The following is a 25,888-nucleotide window of genomic DNA, read 5'->3' as shown; positions in this document are numbered from 1 at the left end:
GAAATATTTTAATATCGCTATTTGCCCTCTCTATAAGTGTCAGAGATGAAAGAAAATTAGTAAAATGTATATGAAAATAATATATAAATAATAAACAATAAGATATAACAACAAAAACATGATATAAAAACCGATAAAAAAAAGACTGATAAATTGATTAAACTTATTCTAATATCTCTCTGTACATCACAAACACTTTCAGGGTGCTTGACTAATTTCCCTTGTGATGAAGTATTTACAACTTTAACGTAACATGCTCTTCAAATTTGAGAGAAAGCAACATATAACTGATCATGTCTGAAAACGGATTCTGGTAGGAATAATCCTACTCTATCTAGAGTTTGTCCTTGCGATTTATTAATAGTCTTCGCGAATGCTGGCATCACAGGAAACTGTATTTGAATTAAGTTAAATGGGAGGCCAGTGTCAGATAGGGACAAATCAATTCTTGGAATCAGAACAACCTCTCCTTCCGCAGATCCTGTTAATACTTCAGCTTTGATTATGTTAGGTCGCAATCTTGTGATAAAACTAATACCATTATAAAGACCCCATTTACTATTAAGATTTCTCAGTAGCATGATGATTGCACCTACTTTCAATTTTAATGTATGACAAGGCATTCCCAAAGGAGTAATACTATTAAGAAATTCAATGGGAAAATTTTCCTTTTTGGCATCATCACTCAAATAGGTGTGAAAATCTCCATCAAGTATATCCAAAATTTCTTCATTCAATTTATGAACATAGTCATTTTTAGGACAAAGAATTACATGTTTAGATATATTTTTAGTACTATCTATAAATATACTATTTCCAAAGGTAGCTTCAATGATAGGTCCATTACAAATCATTTCACGGGGGATTTCAATAATATCCATCCTAAATAATAAAAAGGTAATAATAAAATAGACTGAATGGTGGAAGGACAGGTTGCTTGACACTCATTGACCACGAGGGAGGCAGACAATCAACACTGACGCCAAGCTTATGGCTAGAAAGTGCAGCAGAGGTAGTGGGAGCCACTCTCACCTCTGCCGCAGCGCTAAGGATGTCCGTCAGAGGGACATCCCCCGGGGACTCCTGGACTGCAAGAGGGAGCAGGCAGGCTGAGGGACACCCCTCCACCGAGTGCCTGAATGTCATGCACCGGGCCTCTTGTTCCTAAATGAAAACTGCTATCTAGTTTGCCATCTCCAAGTTTTATTAACCATTTGCTAGAAGCAAAATCCTCTGATCTCATATTTCTTTTAAGAGACAACTGTCTGAAACATCTCCAAACACTACAGTACTTAGCTGGCTTCAGAGGTACCTTGTGCCAATAGTTGATCTTCAGACATATTCTGTTGAAGACACCTCTTTCTTTCAGCTTCAGAATGTCAACAAAAACAACCAAATACACGACTGACAGTTACAGATCAAAACACGTGTGGGATTGGTGCCAGTGAGAGCTTTATATGTATCACCCATGCGCGAGTCAAGCCAGTGCATGTCACGTACCATCCAGTCAGGCGGTAGGACAGATAGACATTCAGTCACTTAGCCTTTTATATATAGAGATAATTCACGTATCATACAATTCACCCATTTAAAGTGTATATAGTTCAATGGTTTCTAGCATGTTCACAGAATTGAACAATCATCATCACAATCAATTTTTATTTATTTATTTATTTATCCTCACCTGAGGATATTTTTTTTCATTGATTTTTAGAGAGTGGAATGGAGGGAAGGAGGAGGAGAGATAGAACATCTATACAAGAAGGACACATCAACTGACTGCCTCCTGCACGCACGAGCACAGGTAGGTGCCTTTGACTGGAAATCGACACAACCTCAACCTCTTTCCTTTTTCTGCCCTACCCTCACTTTCCAGCACCCCCCAAAAAAGGAACAATACTTTCATCTTTACCTCAGGTCCCATTTTAAAAAAAAATTTATCTTTATTGTTGAAAGTATTACAGATGTTCTATTTTTTCCCCATTGACCTCTTCTAGCCCACATCTACCCCCCCCTCCCCCCAGGCCTTCACTACACTATTGTCTGAGTCCATGGGTTATGCACATATGCATGTAAGTTATTTGGTTAATCCTTTCCCATCTCCAACCCCTAGAGGTCCCAAGTTAAGAAATTATGCAGATTGTAATTTCTGGGGCAACCACTAAAAGAATAAAAATAAAGTATGTAATTTTCAAGCTAATTGGAGAAAAACCTAGAATGTATAAAAGAATCAACCCAAAAAAAGGCAAGAAGAGAAAAATAAAGATGGAATAGTTAAAATAACATAAAGTGAGATGAGAGATTAAACCTAAATATATCAATAGGCATTAATTTAATAACTATTGATTAATTTTTATCTTACATTGAATTAACAATGATACTTATTTTCTTTTTATACTAAAAATCAATAAAAACAAAATCACTGAAATTTATAAATATAATAATGTAACTCAATGAGGGGAAGGGAAATATGTAATACTTTCACCAATAAAGAACTATTTTTAAAAAAGAAAACATTATCACTCAAAATAATAGAAAACAAGATTAACTAAAAGAACTACTATTGAATTCCAGGAATTTCTGTGGCAGGACACAAATTTTAAAATTTAATAAAATATTACATTTTCTTAGCAAAAAAGTTTAAGTCAGATTTTCCTTTTGAACTGCTTTTCATGTTTTAATTAGAACTTCTTCTAAAGAATCATTTTATTTACAGTTGCAAGTTTCTTTTTAACACATACAATGTGTATTATATGCTGGAATCAAATACCTGAAGGAGTTGGAATATTATGAATACATCCAGGACAACAGTGGAGAGAGTCATGAACAAAAACATCACAGTCCACACAGAAAACATTTTGGCACACAGTGCAATGATAGACCTGCAGTGAAAAGGAGAAAAGTAACTTTAAAAAGCAGTTTCTAAACGTAAGCATAGAATACCTAGAAGACACTAAAAGTGCTTTGCTCTTTTATAGCTCTTATCAAATTTTCCCCATCTACATTATTTCTTCCTATGTATTATATGTTCTCAAATCTAAGGTGACTATTTTTTTCCAAAAATATTCCTTAGAAACAAAGAAATAACTTTGTCTTTGAGACCTAAAGTCCCTTCTATATGGGACACTCTCAATTATTTTATTTTAAGTAACTATTTGGGGAGGACACAAGCTTGAAATTAGCACTAGTTTTGAATGCTTGGAGAGGTCATCTGACTTGTTCAATTAAAAAAGAGAAGCACTATGGGGGTGGGAGGTGGAGTTGGAAGAGGGTAAGGGAGGATAAATGATGAGCAAACTCCTATCAGGTTATTCCTGAAAAAAAAATAAAGTAAAATTTAAAAAAATTTTTTAAAAAGGAGAAGCACAACAATATAACACAGATTTAGTTATTCCTTCAGTAATGACCTCACAATTGCAAAAGTTACATTATCCTTTTAAACCACTAAAGAATATGGCAAAAGACACATGTGAGACAAATAAAAAGAAAAAACTCATTATATTATTACGATAGTATTAATTAGTAAATTATTTGCCTGTATAAAACTTTCAGAGCAGCATCATACACAGATTCAAAAATCATTAAATCTTAAACAGCATAGAAGTAAAACCGTCAAATATGCCCTAGCTGGTTTGGCTCGGTGGGTAAGAGCATCGGTCTGTAGACTAAAGGGTTCCAGGTTTGATGCCAGTCAAGGGCACATGCCCAGGTTGGGCTCGATCCCCAGTAGGGGGCTTGCCAGCTGATCAATGATTTCATCACTGATGTTTCTATCTCTGAGCCCTCTCCCTTCTTCTTTGAAATCAAGAAAAGTATATTTAAGAATAAACGAACAATTCAAAAAGTGAGTCCAGTGAGGATGAAGCTACTGACATCAAAGAGGCATGTAAAACTTAATAAAATTGTTTGATGAAATGTGACAGTAGAATAAACAAGCAATCATTCCCACTAACATTTTATATAGTTTACTAGAGGCCCAGTGCATGCAATTCTTGCATGGGTAGGGTCCCTAGGCCTGGCCAGCAATCAGGGCCAATCAAGGCCTTATTCTAAGCTGCCTCCTGGTGGTCAGAGCACATCATAGCAAGCGACTGAACTCCCAAGGGGACACTGCATATTAGCCTTTTATATATATAGATAATGCATAGTTTTAAATATGAACAAGCAACTAAATTAATAAAAATATCAAAACTAGACAATTATCTATCTTACTTGTATCTTTATATAAGTTTATACATTCAAATTGGCCCCTTCCAAAATTTTTTAAAATATTTTCTTATTGGCAAAATGGGGGAATAACCTTTGACCTGTGGCCATCTTAAGTGGTAACTTCACTTCAAAATGTGTTATGACAGCATTTAAAGCACAATACAAAGAAAAAATATTTACTACTTCCAAACTAAATGCAGTTTAGCATGCAAACTGAAGGCAGTTTAAAGTACTACAATATCTTTGTAGCAAAATTAGAATGCAGAATGACAAACAAATGTTTAAACCATTGTGCTCCATTTTATTTCTACCTATTATTATACTTCTGAGGAATAACCTGATAGGAGTTTGCTCTTCAATAATCTACTGAAAACTTATAATATTTCTTGTATAATACTTAATATTTAGAAAGTACATAAACTTACGTGTTGGTCTTTCAATTCCCCCTGACATCCATAACAAAATCTGAAAAAGTTTAAGAATCATTTGTTTAGAATTAGCTCATTAAAATAGTTCAGCAAAAGCTCATTAGCAAAATTTTAATTAATAAGTAATCTTACTTACAATTAATTTACACATAACTTTTACAAGAAAGAGTTAAGAATACCAGTAATTTAAGAAATTCCATGGTAAATCCAGTCATCTAACAGCCCAAAATGATACTTTAAAAAAATTTTACTTTTCTTCAAGAAGGAAGTTGATTCTAGAGATTTCAGCCCATGCATTAAACAGGAGGCAATATAAATGTGCATATTTAATGATTTCTAAAGGGAACTTAAAAATTACTGCAACATGTTATCTATAAAAGTGGTTTATGCCACATGAACAGAATCATAAGTTTGGTTTGATACTTTTGTTCCTCTTTGTATTCATCTGTACAGAATTTCCAAATTCAAAATGAGAAGAAAAGCTGTTCTGTACCAAATCATCTAAGCAATAAATGTTATATTTTAAAAGCAGCAAAAAAAAAAAAGTACTTTTCATCAAGGTTAAACATAAGATGCTTTCTCAATTGAGATTATACAAAGGAATTAAACCCTTTAGAAAATGATTTAAGTGACTATTTTTACCCTTCCCAAAGATATACACAGCTGGTTCAATTCTAGATAAACAGGAAAGGAATTAATTTATTATATATAATAGATGCTTAAAGGCTTAATTTTCAAGGAAATTAATAATTCTCAAAACTTATTACAAAGAAAAAGGTAATAGTAACAGTTCCCTGCCTGTCCACCCCACACTTCATTCCCAGTTCCCCAGAGCAAACACCTTACAAACCTTTGTCTGACAGTTACCTATGCTTATCATGCTATTGGGTCGGCAGCTAAGTAATTGCGGGTTTCACACATATATGGCTTCAGTTGAATTTTTAGGTTTGCAGACGTAGTACAAATGTAAAACACATTTTGTTATTTGATAGTTGGCTATTCAGCTGTTAATCAGTAAAAAAAGTTTTTTGATCTGTTTTGTAGTTTTCGTTTGGCGTTCGTTGAAAAATTGAAAATCAAAAGGAACATTTTCATCATATTTTGCTTTTTTATTTCCGCAAAGGGAAAAACGCATCGCAAGCTCATAAAAAGTTATGTGCTGATTATGGTGACGAAGCCTTAAAAGAACGGCAGTGTCAAAATTGGTTTGCCAAATTTCGTTCTGGTGATTTTTCACTCAAAGATGAAAAACGCTCTGGTGGTCCAGTTGAAGTTGATGACGCCCTAATCAAAGCAATAATCAATTCGGACTGTCACAGTACAACACGTGAGACTGCAGAGAAGCTTCATGTATCACATACATGCATTGAAAATCACTTAAAACAACTTGGCTATGTTCAAAAACTCGATACATGGGTTCCTCACGAACTGAAAGAATCACAGTTAACGCAACGCATTAGCAGCTGTGATTTGCTAAAGAAACGTAATAAAAATGATCCATTTTTAAAACGACTGATAACTGGCGATGAAAAATGGGTTGTTTACAACAATATCAAGCGGAAAAGATCGTGGAGCAGGCCAGGTGAACCAACTCAAACAACATCAAAAGCTGATATTCATCAAAAGAAGGTTTTGTTATCAGTTTGGTGGGATTACAAAGGAATTGTCTACTTAGAACTCTTACCACCCAACCGAACGATCAATTCTGATGTCTACATTGAACAACTAACGAAATTAAACAATGCAGTTGAAGAAAAGCGGCCCGAATTGACAAATCGAAAAGGTGTTGTATTCCATCATGACAATGCAAGGCCACACACATCTTTGGTCACTCGGCAAAAATTAATGGAGCTTGGTTGGGATGTTTTGCCACATCCACCATATAGTCCTGACCTTGCACCATCTGATTACTTTTTGTATCGATCTTTACAAAACTCCTTGAATGGTAAAAATTTCAATAATGATGATGATGTCAAATCGTACCTGATTCAGTTTTTTGCTAATAAAAACCAGAAGTTTTTTGAACGTGGGATTATGATGCTACCTGAAAGATGGCAAAAGGTCATTGATCAAAATGGGCAATACATTACAGAATAAAGTTATTTAGTTCCATGAAAAAATTGTCTTTGATTTTCTTTAAGAAATCCGCAATTACGTAGTTGCCGACCCAATATCTCTTAGTTTTTTCATAGGCATTAGCTATAAAACTCTTACTACGGAAGATGAGGATTTAATTCTCTTTTAACCCTCTTGAACCAACAGCATGCACATGTATAATTAATATCATTCTCAATTCTATGTAGTTAAATTATCTTAGGTAGAACAATATTAAATATTTAGTTTATTATGACTATATAAACATTCAGTTGAGACGTGTAATATAACTTTTCCTCTCTTTAAAACATTTTTTCCTCACCCTAACCAGTGTGGTTCAGTTGGGTGAGCATGATCTCATGCACCAAGAGATCACTGATTCCATTCCTGGTCAGGCCACATGCGTGGGTATGGGCTCAACCCCTGGTAGGGGGCATGTAGGAGGCAGTGGATCGATGTTTCTCTCTCTCACTTCCTCTCTCTAAAATCAATAAAAACATATATTTTAAAAATAATTTAAAAACATTTTTTCCTAGTTAATTATTATAGTTATTCACAAGCTTAGTTTTCTTTGGAATTGTCATTACCTTAGCTCCAACCTTTCCCTGAGAATACTAAAGATCCTCTCGTTATGTGCAAACATATCAGGAATTACATAGCTTTTGTCCTCTTGGTGACATTTCTCCTGGAACATTTTGACCTTCTCCAAACTGAACTGATCATTCTCCACATGACACATGACACACAAGAGACATTCTGGGGTTTCCCTTTATCATCATCGCAGGCTTTTCCTTAGCCAATGTTGAATTAGATATTCCTTTCTCTTTCATTCATTCCCAGTTCCTCTGAAGCATTTCTTTTACAACTACCTCAGAAAAATCTCTTTTTGAGACCTTACAAGTCTAAAAATGCCTTTATTCTACCTAAATTTAATTGATATTGACTGGATATATAACTTAGGTTGCTAATATTGTAGTTTTCAGTATATATTTATAAAGAAATTGCTCCTTGTTAGCATCCAATGTTTCTGATAAGAAGCCATATATATTTTTTTTTTAATTTTTTTAAAATATATTTTATTGATTTTTTACAGAGGAAGGGAGAGCGGTAGAGACTTGGAAACATCGATGAGAGAGAAACATCGATCAGCTGTCTCCTGCATACCTTCTACTGGGGATGTGCCCACAACCAAGGTACATACTCTTGACCGGAATCTAACCTGGGACCTTTCAGTCAGCAGGCCGACGCTCTATCCACTGAGCCAAACAGGTTAGGACGAAGCCAAATATTTTTAAATCCAGATTATGTGACCTAACTTTTCTTTCCCATAAATGTTTAGATTTTGTATTTTGTTTCATATGCTGAAATTTCACAATTATTTACTTTAGTGTGGGTGTTCAATAGTCCTTTCAATCCAGAAAGTTTTATCCTTTAATAGTAGAAAATGCCCTTGAACTACTTATCTCCTACTCTTCATTTGATCTTTTCTTTATTTTCATATTATTCTGACATTAGACCTTCTGGATAAATTCTCCAGTTTTACACCATGGAAATTTGCAAATGCTAAAATTCAGGGCTTTTTTCTTCGATTTTTTTTTGGAGAGCTGGTCTTCTAGTATACCACATAGATGGGTTTAGGGAAACTAATAGACTTCTGGATATCCAGATCTATTTACTGAGCCATTTCAGTCATAACCAAGGCATTTTATCTTGTTTTTTAAAGTTAGGAATAAGCCAAAACCGGTTTGGCTTAGTGGTAGAGCGTAGGTCTGTGGACTGAAAGGTCCCGGGTTCAATTCTGGTCAAGGGCATGTACATAGACCAGGCAGCTGGTCGATGTTTCTCATCGACATATCTAGTTCTCTATCTCTCTCCCTTCCTCTTTGTAAAAAATCAATAAAATATATAAAATAAATAAATAAATAAATAAATAAATAAATAAATAAAGTTAGGAATAATTTTGCCCAGGATAATACAACTAAAATGTAGTAACAATGTATTTAAACATTACCTTATAACATAAATTAATCAAAATGCATATACCTTTCACCATTATGTTCTTCCAAGGGAATTTCTTGAAAAGCATCCAAAGGAAATAAATGATGATAAGACCGTGCCAAATGGGGAGCAGACACCAAAGTAAGACCTGACATGACAGCAGAGAGACATATTAATAGCCCAAACCTCATAAAGACAATGGACCTGTATGCAAGTATATAAGCCTAACCAATAGACACAGACAACAGGGGGGTAAGGGCATGGGGGGGAGGGTGTAATGGGGGGATAAGGATACATATGCAATACCTTAATCAATAAAGAAATTTTTAAAAATTAAAATTAAAAAATAAAAACAAATAAATAAATAAATAAATAAATAAATAAGAATATGCTTTGTTCAGAAAAAGAATCAGGAAACTCTTCTGGAATGCCATGTTTGTTCTTAGAAATGGAGTACTGGCACTCAATAAAAAGTACTCTAGTCCAGCCCAGTGGCTCAGTTGGTTGGAGTATTGTCCAGTACACCAAAAAGGTTGTGGGTTCAATTCCTGGGTCAGGGCACATACTTAGGTTGTGGGTTCCCTCCTGGTCGGGGCATACAGTAAGTCATGCTTCTCTCTCTCCCTGCCCTTCCTCTCTCTCTCTCTCAAATAAATTTAAAAAAAATATCCTCAGGCAAAGACAGACTATAGAGTCTCAGAGGGAAGGGGACGGTGGATGGGAAGAGATCATCCAAAGACCTTGTACACATATATGCATAACCCATGGACACAGACAATAGAGTGGTAAAGTCTGGGGGAATGGGAGTGGGGAGTGAGCGGAGGGTCAGAAGAGGTCAATGGGGGTAGGAGAGGTGGGGAAGGGGACATATGACTACTTTCAACAAAAAATAAATAAATAAATAAATAAATAATTTCTTTCTCTTCTCACATTAAATCTAGGAACATCAGCAGAACTTAATATTTACATCTATTTTAATAGCAATATAGGTGAGAGGTTATTAAAAATTAGTTTGCTGAATTAATAAATAGTTGGTTTCTTACCACAGATTTTACATTCAACAGGAAGCTCACAATACTTTGCCCGACACTGAGGGCAGAAATAGCCTCCTAATGTAAGTCCTGGCTCAGTATTGCTATCCAAATGCCTATGGAAGAAAAACATTACCTTAAAAACATGATATATATAAATGTGAAAAGTTAGAGCAAAAGGAAGTATGCTATCTTGATTTTAAAATCTTTAAGTTGTTTCATAGTTCACTTATGTTCATTTTGGGGTTTTTCCTGTCTGCATTTTTATTTTGAATAGTTTCCATTAATGTCTTTGAATTTACTAATCTTTTCTTCTTTGTTGACTAATTTGCTATTAAATTTTTCATTTTACAAACTGTATTTTTCATTTCTAAAAATCTGAATTGTTTTTTCCCCTCCTATTTTCCATATCTCTTATCATGCTCATGTTTTTCTCTACTTTCTTGAACATATGGAATATACACACACATACATACATACTTATCTATCTTTTAACACTTTATTAATTCTGTCAATTGTGTTATTACTGGATATGTTTCTGTTCTATGATTCCCCCCGCCCCCCCTTATTATGGGTATTTTCTGACTTCTTTGCATGCCTGGTAATTTTTGACTGGCTACCAGTCAAAGCAAATTGTGAATTTTGCTTTGGGGTGGTGGACTTTTTTGTATTCCCTTAAATATGGTGGGCTTTTTCTGAAATATACATAAGTAACTTGGAATAGTTTGATCTGTTCAAGACTCGCTTTTAAGTTTATTAGGCTGCCCAGAGCAGCTGTTAATCTGTTAATTTGGTTCCATTACTGTGGACTGTGTTCAATGCTTATTATGTTAAGAGGTCTCTCCAGACTGACTGGTGGGGACATAAACTACTCCCTGCCCCCTGTGAGCTCTAGGGATTGTCCTGCCTGCTCCTGTCCACTGGCTCTCCCACAGCCCCAGGAATTTGCTCAGTGACTCATTGGGAAGTCCCTATAGATCTTGAGAGCTGTGTAAAGCTCTTCACTCTCTAGTACTCTGTCCTACGAAATAACAGCCATTTCAGCCTCCCCAAACTCTGAGCTTGGTTTCTTCAACTGAGCAAGACCTCCAGGCTTGGGGGCTTTTCCTTCCCTATACTACTGCCTGTAAATTCTCTCTAGACAGTGGACTGCAATCATAGGGCCATATCTCTTGTTCCCCCTTTTTTAGGGATTCTTATCTGCACTACCTGTTCCCAATATCTGACAACTGTTGTTTTATATATTTTGTCCGGTTTTTCTGTCAGGAAGCAAGAGGGTAAATCCAGTCCCTGTTACACCTTTATATGGAGACAGCAGTCTTTTTTGTAATATTTAAAAATCACTTTCTTAAATGTACTCATAGTTTTACAATTAAGTAAAATGTAAAGCTCCAAAGTTAAAACAAGGTTTACTCAGAAAAGTCTATAATCTATCTCTTTGCCTTTCTCCACACACCTAGGTAAACAATTTTCAGTTTTCCCTTTTGATTTCCATTACTATTTTTATTATTAATATAAGCAAGTAGGTATATCTACTCTCATTTCCTCCCTCTCTTACATAACTGGTAGTATACTATACACTTTTCTCTACCTTGTTTTACTTAGTAATATATCCTAAATATTACTGCATAAGAGTATAGATAGTTCTCACTCCTTTTTACAGCTATATAGAATGTAATCTTTTACAAAAGCCGTTAGATTTCAAGCCCATCTTTTTCTCTTGTAAATTATTACAAGAAGGGAATTAAAACTGTAAAAACATCATCCCTGACAGTTTCAGGTTTGTACTTACACCATGCTGAAAGAGGGCTTTGCATCTTGATCAGACAGAGAAGCAACAGTATGCTGAGGAAATCCTTCATAGAAAAAAATGTATTACTTATTTTTCCCAAGCAAATAACAAAATTCCAGGACCAGAAACTAAAAATGTTCCTACCACAAAGACCACAAAATTGTACACAAGTTTTCTTTCCTGCCTTTAGGTATGTTTAATATAGTGTGGTCAAACTGACTGTAATACCAATTTACAAGAAAAATTGAAGTGGAGGAAATTGGAAAAAGATCTGTCCATACATATGGCCTCAGATTCTCAAATTCATATCTATATTTTCTAATAACAACACATACTGCTTTTAAAGAAGGAAATGTAATTTTAAAATAGTTTCTGACACAATAGAGGAATCTGTTGCTTAATCTACTTTGACTTTATATAAAAATATATGTCTCTGTTTAAAATTTTGGAATGAGAGAAACCAAGATGGCGGCATAGGTAAACACCTAAACTGCTGCCTCGCACAATTTCAAAACTACAACTAAAAGACAAAACGGGCACCATCCAGAACCACAGAAAAGCTGGCTGAGTAGAAATTCTACAACTAGAAGGAAAGAGAAAAGCACATTGAGACTCTGAGGAGCTGCAAAAGGCTGAGGTACAGAGACATGTGTGCAGAGAAGGCAGGCAACTGAGTACTGGCTTTCTGAAGAAGGAGGGAGACAAAAGCTCCCAACTGCACTGAACTTCAGTTCCGGGCAAAACTCTGGGGACCCAGACTGATACGGGGTGAAACTGGACTGTCAGGCCGAAACCGGTTTAGCTCAGTGGCTAGAGCGTCGGTCTGTGGACTGAAAGGTCCCGGGTTCGATTCCGGTCAGAGGCATGTACATTGGTTGCAGGCACATCCCTGGTGGAGGGTGTGCAGGAGGCAGCTGGTCGATGTTTCTCTCTCATCGATGTTTCTAGCTCTCTATCCCTCTCCCTTCCTCTCTGTAAAAAATCAACAAAAATATATTTAAAAAAAAAAAAAGAAGAAAGAAAGAAAGAAACTGGACTGTCAGGAAAGAGAAAAGCACATTGAGACTCAGAGGAACTGCAGAAGGCAGAGGTCCAGAGGCGCACGTGCGGAGAGGGCAGGCAACTGAGTATGCCACCGGCTTTCTTAAGCTGGAGGGAGACAAAAGCTCAAATACATATCTATCAACAAGTGAATCTAAAAATCAAATGAGTAAAAAATCTGATAAACAGAATAAACAAGTGAATATAATAGAATCAGGGGCATAGAAAGGGAGTGGACTGACAATTCTCAGGGGGAAAGGTGTATGGGGGATGTGAAAAGAGAATGGACAAAAATCGTGTACCTATGGATAAGGACAGGGGGGGAGGAGGGGGCCTATAAGGGCAGAGGGTGGGGTAGGGACTGGGTGGAAGGGAGCTATGGGGGAGAAAAAAGAGGAACAATTGTAATAATCTTAACAATAAAGATTTATTAAATTTTTAAAAATTAAATTAAAAATTTGGAATATCCAAACACATGTAGTGTGCTTTTTACATATATTTTTTCAATTTGAAGACAAACCCAAGAAAAGGATAAACCATAAACAAAAATATATTTTATTATATAAAATGTTAAAATATATGTACATATCAAAACAAATTTAAGTAAAGGTAAATGACCAACTGAAAAAATACTTATATCAGGTGATAGAAAATGGGTTGATATTCCTAAATGGCTCTAACAAATTAATTTGAAGAAAAATTGATTTTTAAAAAAATATACTTTAATGATTTTTTTACAGAGGAAGGGAGAGGGATAGTTAGAAACATCGATCAGCTGCCTCCTGCACACCCCCTACTGGGGATGTGCCCTCAACCAAGGTACATGCCCTTGACCGGAATCGAACCCGGGACCTTTCAGTCCACAGGCCAACACTCTATCCACTGAGCCAAACCAGTTTTGGCAAAAAAAAATTATTATAAGATGAAACAGTAACTTTAAAATGGGCTACGGGAATGTATCATACCAGAAAAGGTTAGCCAACACACGATCTAAAATGTACGGAGTGTTGCCCAGGTGATGTGACTCAGGGGCTGAGTGTCGGCCCATGGACGAGGAGGACACATGCTGGGGTTGTAGGCTTACTCCCCAATAGGGGGTGTGCATGAAACAGCTGACCAGTGATTCTCTCTTATCACCGATATTTCTCTCGCTCTCTCTTTTCCTTCTTCTCTCTAAAATCAATAAAAATATATTAAAATGTACTGGGTGTTTATATAAACCATTACTCTAAATGCTTCATCTGCATTAACTCAATCCTAGCAAATCACAAGATAGATACTAATCTCATTTTACAGATGAGGAAATAGGAAAGAGCTCTTGACCAGCACTATAAATGCACCAAAACGAGACAGAAAAGCATTCCATTTTCACTTACAGGTAAAAAAAAAAAAATGCATATTAAGCAAGGAGGTTCTTCTTATATTTAAAAAGTTGTATCTTTTTAAGTATAAATGTAGTAAATGTTTATTATAAAATTTTTAGAAAATAAAGGAAAACAAAACAAACAAAAAAATAAAGGAAAGCAAACGTTTTTTTTTTACATGATGCAAAACCCATCATTCTGTCTCCTGAAAAAAATCACATTGAGCAATCTGATGTAACTTCCTACCACCTTCTGTGTCTTTTCAATTTCTATGACACAGCTTTGATCAAACAGTATGGAGGGTTTTGTAGTTTATTTGTTAAATTTCCTAGTATAAGAATTTTTCTATAAATACAGTGTCTTTATACATTTCACACCGTGACAATAAAAGAAAGCCAGTAGTGTTCTCTGAGTGATAGGACTACAAATGGTTTTAATTTTCTTTTTATATCTATTTTCCAAAATTGCTTCAACAGCATAATTTTCTCTAATTATAAAACATTTGAGTTTAAAAATTCTTAAATGTTAAAATCTTTTTAACATTGTGCAAATGAAAATAGAAAGTCCATTTTAAGCTAAAATATATATATATGTTAAATATCTATTTTAAAATAAACACTTACCCATACGAATCAGTGAGCACTCCGAACTTGAGCTAGCAGGAGGAGGACTAACATGATGTGTTAGCAATTCTTTGTAATGGCTTTCATCTAAAATAACATGGTATGTGCCTAACAAGATAAAAAGCAAAATAAAATAAAATCTGCTTTCCAGAGAGAACAATGAATTATATACTTTCTATGTATTTCTATAAAAACATTTGTTAAATTATCATTTTTTCAAAAATCTTATTTAAATAGTATCTTTACTTGTCTTCTCTAGGAATAATTATAATTACAATTTAAAGTCCAGTTGTAAGATCTTTACAAAATATTACATCTAATGAAATTTCTAGCTTTTCAAGAGTTATCCTGCTCTGCACACTGACATAATTTCTGAAAATTCCTTGCATTTTGAGATATCAACAGAATCAATGATATATTTAAAATGACTACCCATATTTTAGACTTCAGGACAAGAACTGCTTAATTAAAGCTTAAAAACAGGCTAAAACATCCTAACTTAAGTAATAGCTTGTTACTTCTTACATAGTAATTATGAGTGAATATTGAAGATTCTAGATATATACCACCAGTTTCACGAGCAAGGACAGTGCAAACCCGAACCTCTGCAGACAATCCGATAACAGACACTCTAATTTTAGCTGTCTTTAGGGTCTTCATAAAATCCAAGGAAATGGATGGTTTTGGAGGGAAGAACAAAAGAGCATTGAACAATTAATGTTTGAAAAATAAACAGAATACTCTGAAAACTTGTAATAAATTCACTACAGAATTTTCTTTAGAGTTGTAATTTTGGTTGTGAATGCAAAATTATTGTACCTACCTTGATTAGGTCATAGATATTAGATGGATCACAAGTTGTGAGGCTGCTAAAGATGATTAGAACTTCTCTACTTGTATGCCCAGGCATGTGTCTAAACAAAGATAAAATACAATCCAATTAGGTACAACAAATTACACCATTGAAAAGTTTACCCAAAAAGGACAGTATTCACGGTTTATAAATTTAGACTATAGAATATCTCATTTGTTTCAATACTGCAAAAGAAGGAATTGAAAATTACCTTAAGTTTTGGGGATAGAGAGATAAACAAGACTGACAAAGGTTCTTGACATCATGAATCTTATATTCCAGGAGATTAATTTCAGACTAAATCTAAAGGGTACATTAGAGAGTACAATAATACCATATGGATCAATTTTAGGATGTATACACGTGGCTTGAAAACAGTAATGTACTTCTTTTTTAAAGTTCAGGGTGATTCAGAGTCATAATTATCATAATAAACATTAATTTTTATATACCATTTAAATAAATGATGGCTTATGGACTTTTAAGATGTGATAAGCAGTTATCCCCTATACTAAATAGAGATTTCTATGCTTTTAGGAGCAATTTTATCAGTTATTTATAGCCTACCTGCTTACATCTTCCATATTAGGCCCTTAGCTTTCACTTGTGGATGCTGCTACGGTGCCTACCTTTATTATATATTACTTTCTCATCTACTTTGAAACTAGAATAATATCTATTATATAACGCTTTAAAACCTGAGTCAGGATAGATTAGCCAGGGACAAACTATATGATACTGTATACTTCCTCTTGGATCTAAGTTATATTCCATATAATTGAACTTGTTGGAAAAGAGTGCTATTGATTTACAGATTACAAAATCTATATATTTTTTGTGCACAAATCTGTGCACCGGGCCTCTAGTAAGCTAATAAAAGGCAATAAATATACAACAAACTCAAATTATTATACCACATTAAATTCCATATACAATTAATTTTCAATAAAATAATTCTTCAACATATTTCTTTTGTAATACTAATGTTGCTACAATATTAATTATATTTTTCTAAAACTTCACCAATTAAAATATAAAATAAACACCACACTAAACATTATAAATGACATTACATATTTCTCTTAATGATTTCATTATAGCTGGGTTTATAGAGATATATATTAACATATTATCTTTTCAACAACTTTTCCAAAACACTTTGAGATCAAATATGTAATAAATATAAAACACTAACTTTAGAGTTTGCATAGCCATGTCTAAGGAGTTATAAAGAGATGGCTCTCCATGGCAGGTCATATCTACAGCTTTCTTCAAAGACGTTATGTGTTTTCTAGGGTTTCCTAAAATAGAAATGGAATAATTTACTTTTATTTATTTTTAATTTTATTTATTTTAGTTACAGTTTACATTCAATATTATTTTGCATTAGTTTCAGATGTACAGCATAGTTGTTAGACAACCATATACTTAACAAAGTGTATTCCCTATTAATTTACTTTTAATAAATTTCTATTTACACATGGAATTTATGTCTCTCCCAAAATTTACATATTTATGTTAAAGAACAGAATCTTTTCTATTTATGTTTTTAGCAACTTGCATTTATGAGAGATGTTTGTTATATAAAGTCTCACTTCACACTCAAAAAAAATACAGTAAGTCCACACTAATGTTGTTGATAGGTTCTACAACTTTAAACAAAAACAATGTAAAACAAGACCAACTTTACTAATTGATATAAACAAGAGTTAAGTTCCTACAGCATCTCATCACTGCCATAATGAAATGATGCTGAACTTGATATTATTCAAGGACCTGCTGCACAAATCGGTTTTTACCTATTAGCACATGTTTTAAATAATATTAACCTAGAGTGCGTAACTTTTTACTTTTACTATTTCCCTATTTCATCACTTTACAACTAACATTTGTTCACATTTTAATATCTCTGAAATCATGATGTGTCTTACCATCGCTGGCAGCCACGCAGCATGTGGAAACCTATGAATGGCTATCGATGTGTTGTTGCTTCAACTGCATTATGTACATGGACTGTGCTATTCATATCAAGTTTAACTGTGATTTAAAGTGTTTTTTAGAAAGGTTATTAATACAAAAGGTTAAATATTTATGTTGAAAGACATGGCACAGAGCAGTGAGGTGTAAATTTGTTACCTAGTGAAGCAAAAATTTATTGATAGAAGAATGTCTACAATTCTACATTTTTCTTCAGGGGAAAACTCCAAGAGCTTTATAAGACTTAAGGAGGAGTTCCACAAATAGACAAAGCTGTGTTATCTTCTGTTATGGAAATAACATCAATGAAAAAAATTCTCCATCTCAAGCCAAGTAATACAAATAATACAAACTGCCCAATTCTTTAGAATGGCTGACAAACACATTAAATCATAAAGAAGCTGATATGAACAAGTCACGTATCAATGACCTTGTGTCAAAATTTCATTGCTAGTGTTTCCTTTTTTTTTTTAAATCTTCACCAGAGGACATGCTTAGAGAGAAGAAAGGAGCGAGAAAGAGGGAAACATTGATGTGAGAGAGAAACATCAATTAGTTGCCTTCCACACATGCCCTTACTGGAGATCAAATCCACGACCCAGGCATATGCCCTGACCAGGAATTGAACTGGCAACCTTTCAGTGCAGAGGACGACACTCAAACAATGGAGTCACTCCAGCTAGGCGGTGTTTTCTTCTTGATGCTATCTCACAAATGATGAAATCTGAGATTCAAGCAGTGTTTCCCAAACTTTTGACATATGTGTACCCTTCTATAATTTTCGTAACGCTGAGTACCCCTCGCACTAATGAGAAAGTAGAATTAGGGGCAGCTAAGCACAGTGCAGTGCACATCCCCACCAAACTCCGGTGCAACGTGTACCCCCACCAAACTCTTCCCGTACCCCTGGGGGTACGCGTACCACACTATGGGAAACACTGAATAGAGCACATGTGTCAAACACAAGGCCCGTGGGCCAAATCCAGCCCGCCAGGCCTTGCAATGTGGCCCGCACCGCGCTGTCATCACTGCACTTCGCTGTCAGTTTATGACATTGTCAGTTTATGACTGTTCAGTAAACCATTCGGCCCGCGATTTAGGCTGGATTTTAGATTTTGGCCCCTTCTCTGATTGAGTTCGACACCCCTAGAACAGAGTATTCTTCGGACATTTTCTCCTATTTTAACAGTCTTCATATTAAATATTGATAATCAAAACTCACCGCATGGCCAATGAGGCTCAGTGGTTGAGCACTGACCTATCATGGTTTGATTCCTGGTCAGGGTACATGCCTGTGTTGCGGGTTCGATCCCCAGTGTGGGGCGTGCAGGAGGCTATTGGTCAATGATTCTCTCTCATCATTGATGTTTCTATCTCTCTTTTCCTCTCCCTTCCTCTCTGAAATCAATAAAAATATACTTTAAATAAATAAATAAAAACAGTTCATCTTAGCCCTGGAACATACCCAGGTTGTGCGTTCAATCGCTGGTGAGGAAACCACCAATAATGTCTCTCTTTTTCTCTCTCTCTCAAACCAATTTAAAAAAAAACCATATCCTTAGGTAAGAATTAAAAAAATAAAGACACACACACACACACACACACACACACACAGTTCATCTTTGATACCAAATTTAATAGAGAGCATACAGAAGGTCTAATTTTACTTACTAGGCAACCTTTTGAATAGGGTTACAAGGCTGAGTACATAAAGCCAATCCTTGAGGCCTGTAAAGGTAATTTTATGCATACCTGAGAGTTCTGTCAATTTTTCAGCTCTTTTACTCTTTGTCACAATAATTCCAATCTAAAAATAAAAACAAAAGGGATTATTAATTTAACAAACTACTTTTTGGTAAGAATGTACATTAACATAAATTAGTAATTACAAAAGGAGTAAGTAAAATGTGTGAAACCTTTTTTCATGATGTGTTAGATATAACTTTACCTATTAGTTCACTGTACATAATTTAACTTTTAGAGCTGTCTTGTCTTTCATTGACAAATATACTAAAAACTGGTACACAGTCTGAATCACTTAATAATTCATAGAACAGATGTTCTAAAATGTTTTAAAAATAAATTCTATTTGGTAGTAATATCAGGAATCTAATTCTGAATTCCATCACTTATTTACATACCTGACTAATAGGATTTTGATCAAAATATTCCTCTACGAAGTATTCCAACAACTGTTCAAATAAAACAAAAGGAATTTCCAGGTAAGAGCAAAATAACAACCACAGGGAACATATTTTGGAAAGCCTATTTATCAAGCATGATTTTTAAGTTATTAAATTTTCAAAAAATGTTCAGTAGTAAAAATATTAAGTAAAAAAATGATAAAATTTAGCTCTGGCCAGTGACTCAGTTAGAGTATTGTCCCAAACTCCATAAAGGTAACAGGTTCAATCCCTGGCTGGGGCGCACACATACGGGAAACAACCGACTGATGTTTCTCTCTCACATCGATGTCTTTCTCTCTTTCCCTCCCTTCCTTTCTCTCTAAAATCAATACAAATATATCCTTGGGTAAGAATTAAGTAAATAAAATGTCTGAGCTTTTTTCTCTGGAGTTTTTTAATTAATATTTTAAGATTGTGGTTGACCGTGGTAACTGAACTGAGGATAAGGGGGGACTACTATAATTAGCTATTTTAGGTATCATTTTCTAAATGATCTGGTAGCACTTCTACATAGCTATAGTTTGTATTAACCCAAAAGAAAAAGAAAAGAATATTTATGTAAAAAATTTTCTTTTACCTTTAAAGTACACGTCAGTCTATTCGGCTTTAAATCTTGGTCTTCCATTGTTCTTGATCCATCCACTACCACATAAAGATGGCGCATCTACAAAAGAAATTACAAAGGACAGTATTCAAATACTTTTTGACCAAGAAGTAAAAATGGCATTTAGTACTCCATAGTCTATATATATATATTTTCTTAATATGTTGTTTTAAAAGGTTTGTTTATTCTATCAAGCCAGAATGCATCTTAACCCCAAAATAGTTCTGTACCAGTAAAAGAAAAAATAACATACCATTCCAAGTCGAACTTGTCCATGGTGCTCATATACTCTGTTAAAATTATGCAAACATTTTAATGGACTACCATATACTGCCCCCCCAAATCAACACAATGCTTCAACTAACCTGCATTTATTTAGTAAATTATTAATTTATGGAAGCCACATAATTATAGGCATTCTGGATAGTCTCTAAAGAACCGTTTCCCTGCAGAGGTACTAGGTTGCTGGTTCCTTCCCCCTGTTCTTGTTACAGGTCAGATTTCTGGAAACATTGGTGACATTAAGTACTGAGGAGTGGGTATAGATGCACAGAAAAGCTTAGAGAAATATATTTTAGCTTTTGTAACATACCTACAAAAAAGTTTACATACCTTTTTCTCTTTGCTTTGAAGAGAATGTCTTCTATTGTAGCTTTAAGTGATCCTGACTCATCTTCTTTAAGAATCTCCCTATAAGCAGTAATTACTTGTTTAAAAAGATAAGCTAAAAATTTATTAACCCAACAGAAATGAAAACATATGTCCATATAAAGATCTGTATGTAAATGTTCACTGGTGCATTATTCTTAACAGCCAAAAACTGTAAACAATCTAAATGTCTACTGACTGATGAGTGGATGAATAAAAATATGGTATAACAATAGAATACTATTCTCCAATAAAAAAGAATGTTATTGATATATGCTACATGAATAAACCTTGAAAATAGCATTTTTTTAAAAAATTGATTTTAGAGATAGAAGGGAAGAAAGGGAAGGAGGGAAGGAGAAAAATAGGGAAGGGAGGAAGGAAAGGATGATGAGAGGGAAGAAGGAAGAGGGAAACATTTATTTGTTGTTCCACATATTTATGCATTCATTGGTTGCTTCTTGTTTGTGCCGACCCAAAAACAAACCTACAACCTTGCCTGGCCGGTGTATTCAGTGGTTAGAGCATTGGTCCGTACACTGAAGGGTCAAGGGTTGCATTCCCTGTCAAGGAAGGGCACGTACCTGGGTTGCAGGATCAATCCCAGGCCCTGGTCAGGGCATGTGCAGGAGGCAATCAATTGATGTATCTCTCATACATCAATGTTCTCTCTCTCTCTCTCTCTCTCTCTCTCTCTTTCTCTATCTCTCTCTCTCTCTCTCTTTCTCTATCTCTCTCTCTCTCTCTCTTTCTCTCTCCCCCTTCCACTCTCTCTAAAAAAAAAAAAAAAAAGAAAGAAAAGAAAAAATATCCTCGAATTAACGAAAACAAACAATAACAAAAAAACCTGCAACCCTAGCATATCAGGCTAACATTCTAACCACCGGAACTACTGGCCTAGTAGGAAAAACAGTATGTTAAGTGAATGGAAGCCAGACACAAATGACCACATATTTTATTATTACATTTACATGTAATGTCCAGAAAGGGCAAATCTATAGAGACAGAATGTAGATTAGTGGTTGGCTAGGGCTAGAGGTATAAACTGAATTAACTGTAAGTGGGCAGAAGGGATCTTACTGGGGTGGTAAAAAATGTTCTAGGATCTGACAGGTAGCTCAGTTGGTGGGAGCGTTATCCCAATATAACTAGGTTGCATTCGATCTCCGGTCAGGCATATAAAAGAAACAACTAATGAATGCATAAATGAGTGGAGCAACAAACTGATGTCTCTCTCTCTAAAAAATTTTTAATGTTCTAAAACTGGTGGTGATGAATGCACAATTTTCTAAAAATCACTCAGTTACACACTGGAAACAGCTCAATTTTAACATTTGTAAAATATACTTTAATTAAGTTGTAAAAAAAAAAAAAAATGTCTAAAAGATGCCTAGCTGGTGTGGCTCAGCAGTTGAGAGTCAACCCAGGAACTAAGAGGTTGCCGGTTCCATTCCCAGTCAGGGCACATGCCCGGGTTGTGGGCTCGATTCCAGTTAGGGCCATGTAGGAGGCAGCCATCAATGACTTCCTCTCTGTTTCTATATCTTTATTCCTCTCCCCTCCTCTCTCTCTAAAAATCAATTAAAAAATATTTTTTAATGTATAAAAGAGAAAAGAGACATTGTAATAATGCTCTACTCACCATGTTCTTTCATAGCCTCCTTCCCATCGCTTAGTTTTTTCAGGTTCTTCATCCATTTTTTCTTAAATGTATTATATTATTCAATATCCTATAAAAATCATTACATTATAAATTTCCTAAAAATATTTTTAGGAATTACATTTTTTATACAATTAAATCTGAAAAGTAAAGAGGGGGAAGTAAACATACAAAGTAAAAAAAAAAATCAGAATGCAAGTTCATCTTATATTCTTTGAAATTTATTCAATACTTGTTGTTGGGTGAAAATACTTTACAAAATCCTCATGGAACTTTTTCCCATCCCCAAGAAATACTAAAAATATTTACACACAAATTTGGCACCAATAAAAGTATCTTTTATAATTTTTGAAAAACAAAAATGCATTATAGATGTGTCATAGGACAGTACCATGGATTATGAGTAGTGGGTACGGTGTAGATAAAGTAAGATTAGCTACAATTAATGATTATTATTATAGCTGAGTGATGGATATGGTGATTTATTATACTATCCTTTCATCTTTGTGTACATGTGAATTGTTTCATAATCAAGTGTCTATATGAAGTTTATTATTTATAAATGATAAATACTTTTATGGCTCATAATTCAAAAAATGAAACATTATTAAACCTACACAGATCTCAACTATTAAAAGGAAAAAAAATAGTAATTCAATAAATAGGTTTCATCTGTATGACTGGATGAAGGGTGATTGTTTTGCTTCTTTATTCATTTCTGTATTTTCAGTACAAACCTTCATTTCTTTAGTAATCAAGGACAAAACAGGTAGTAGGGGGAACCTATTAAGCATAACCAAGTAATAAACATCCCACGTCATCCACACCTCCACCCTCCCCAATGAAATCTCCCTCCCTACCCCACACTCATTCTCAGCCTCCTTTCTGCATAAATGAAGACTCGAAGGAATCCTAAGTGCCAGGACATTGAGGACAAAACAAATCCCATCGCTGGCAGAGCCAAAGATAGATCTTTATGATGAGGACCATAACCAAGACCTTACTCTCCTTTTATATTATTGTTTCTAAAACAGGTATTTAAGAATTTGAAGAACTAACCTATAAATGGACTTCTGGAATTAAAATCTATTGGCAAGTTGTACAGTGTTTTTATGGCATCACTGTTTTCTATGGCACCTATAATAATTAGGTGTTATTTACCAAAGCTCCGAGTCTCTCACTGAATTAACCACACTATGGCACTGAAGGAGACTCTTTTGTTTCAGGAAATCTGGTGATCCACTTTAACATCTTGAAGTAAAGAGAAATGATTTAATTCTAACTTCTGTAATTTTTTGACAGCTAACTATGTTGATGGTCTTGTAGGTTTAATGTAATAACATAACATTACAGTGAATAAATTGAACATTTTGATTCTCCAAGCAAGTGTTTTCAATGTTTTTAAACTCAAATCCTTTGAAAAGTGGCTACTGGCACCCATCACATCAAAATGTATTTTACTTTTAATTTCATACTGAATTTTCTGAAAGTTCAGAAACAAAGTGAGTTGAAACTGCAAGTGGGAACACTTCTGGCTCGCTGCATACAAGTATTTAATTCGAGCTGCCTGGAACGGGAAACTTCGGGCATAGGATACAGGTGGGAAGCTCCCCATCACTACAGACGTTCGAAGGGAAGTTGGATGCTTACAACGCATCCTGGAGAAAGATGTGCTTGGGGACCCCTAGGTCATCCAACTCCTGTAACTAACTTCCTCATAGTCCATCTTCTTAAAATATCACTAATCTGTTTCCTGGGAATCCAAGCCCAGCAAAGCCCAGCGTTAAGCCTGTGGGTGTGCCTCCTGTCCCAGGAGCTCAGACAATCGAAGATCTGCATCAAACACCCAACTCGTGAAGCTTGTGTCAGACCTGATCCTAGCCGGCGCTGAGAGACAGGCACGGGAGATCCCTGTCCTGTGTTTCAGGTGTGCAACTCGAGGATCAATGGTTCGTAACTCTCTCTCTCGAGGCCTCACGGCTGGAGGCAGGTCGCAAACTCGAACCCAGGATCACCATTTCCAAACTCGCGCTCTGCAGTGGGGACACTCCCCCAGAGGTTTCCCCGCAGCTCCCACCCAGAACTGCCCTCCTCTCCCTCACACTCCCGCACATCCTCATTCCCTAGGGCGCCGCTCAGGGCATTCGGCCTCCGGCCCGGGGAGTGCAGGCCCTCCTCGCCGCCGGCCTCCCCAGGCAGCCGGCCCCACGCCCCGGCTCAGCGCGGGCCGCCTCCACCCGTGGACTCACCGATCCCGCCCGACGCTGCTCTGCCCGGAAGCCGCTCTGCCCGGAAGCTCCGCCCGATCCGCTCTAAGGGCAACCCCGAAGTCCTTCCGCCGCACGCACGCGGAGGCGTGGCAGAAAGGTTCCGGCCGCTTCAAGTGCAGGTGGTGGGAACCTGACGCTCCGGGGCCGCGGCTTCCCCCAGCTGATTATGAGTGCGGGGAGCGACCTACTGTCCCCGCTTCCAGCTAACGAAGAGGCGACAAAAGCATCCTCCCCTCTTGCAAGGTTGGAGTCCCGATAGCTGTCGATCCGGGAACTGAGGAGCATGACTTGGTTTTATTTCTAAGGGTTGGCTTGGTGAGAACGGCAGCAGCTAACCCGGGACCTGACTGTGCAGGTTTTCTGGGAGGCCTCCCCTGCTCCCGGTGTGCACGTGACGAATGTTTTATTGCACATACTTTACAAAATCCTCATGGGACTTTTTCCCATCCCCAAGAAAGACTAAAAATATTAACACACAAATGTGACACCACTACCTCTGGGCCTGATTACAGTGCTCACCACTGAGAAGGCAGCAGTGAAAAACGGACAGCTATCCTTGGCTTCACGGGTTTCCTTTTATGGAGACGGTGGTCAAGAAAAACTCACCCTATCAAGTGATGATAGTGGCAGGGAGTGGAATGAAGCCTGAAAGGAGGAATGGGTGGGTGTATTAAATGGCGTGGTCAGAGGAATTCACTCCTGGACAGTTGGGCCACGATCAGAATGAGAGAGGGAGGTTAACCGTGCTGCTCTTAGGGAAGATCTCTCCAGGTAAAGAGAGGGGCGAGTGCAAAGGTGGAAGGACATTGGCGTGTTTGAGGGGTGAACGGTGGCCACGGAAATCGGAGAGGTGGGGGCTGAGAACATCCCGAGAACTTCTGGGGGAGGAGGATAGCTTGAACTAGCGTAGTAGGGCAGTGCAGGGAGTGAGAAGCGGGTGGATTCACAATCTTGTCCTTAGATTGGGTGCGTGTTATGAACAGGAACCAGTGATTCCAAACTCTTTTAGTTGAGCAACTGAAAGGTTGGAGTTGCAATTACTGAGAGGGTAAGGGATGGATAAGGTCAGTTGTTTTGGAAAAGTTGTTTGAGATGCCTGCTAGTATATAT

The 25,888-nt window shown here is 36.1% G+C and overlaps 1 protein-coding gene across 2 annotated transcripts; it reads right to left on the bottom strand.

Moving 5' to 3' along the window:
• Nucleotides 1-260: 260 nt before the first annotated feature.
• On the bottom strand, nt 261-24,832 carry GTF2H2 (general transcription factor IIH subunit 2). 2 transcript variants are annotated; one of them, XM_084880926.1, is made up of 16 exons: nt 24,758-24,832; nt 22,491-22,578; nt 20,813-20,890; nt 20,454-20,490; nt 20,174-20,260; nt 19,552-19,602; nt 19,163-19,217; nt 16,629-16,734; nt 15,404-15,494; nt 15,147-15,234; nt 14,581-14,688; nt 11,553-11,616; nt 9,773-9,876; nt 8,775-8,877; nt 4,635-4,674; nt 261-2,882 (listed from the first exon to the last, which is right to left on the bottom strand). In XM_084880926.1, exons 2-16 carry the CDS (start codon nt 22,544-22,546, stop codon nt 2,763-2,765), a joined length of 1,188 nt encoding a protein of 395 aa, XP_084737052.1. In that variant the 5' UTR covers nt 22,547-22,578; nt 24,758-24,832; the 3' UTR covers nt 261-2,762. The 2 variants fall into 2 exon arrangements, with proteins under 2 accessions (XP_084737052.1, XP_084737053.1); XM_084880927.1 differs by lacking the exon at nt 24,758-24,832 and adding an exon at nt 24,380-24,735.
• Between the last annotated feature and the right edge of the window lie 1,056 nt (nt 24,833-25,888).

This window comes from Pipistrellus hanaki (assembly GCF_964339955.1).
Source record: "Pipistrellus hanaki genome assembly, chromosome: 4".
NCBI classification, from domain to species: Eukaryota; Metazoa; Chordata; class Mammalia; order Chiroptera; family Vespertilionidae; genus Pipistrellus; species Pipistrellus hanaki.
This window is presented reverse-complemented; position numbering and strand designations above follow the sequence as displayed.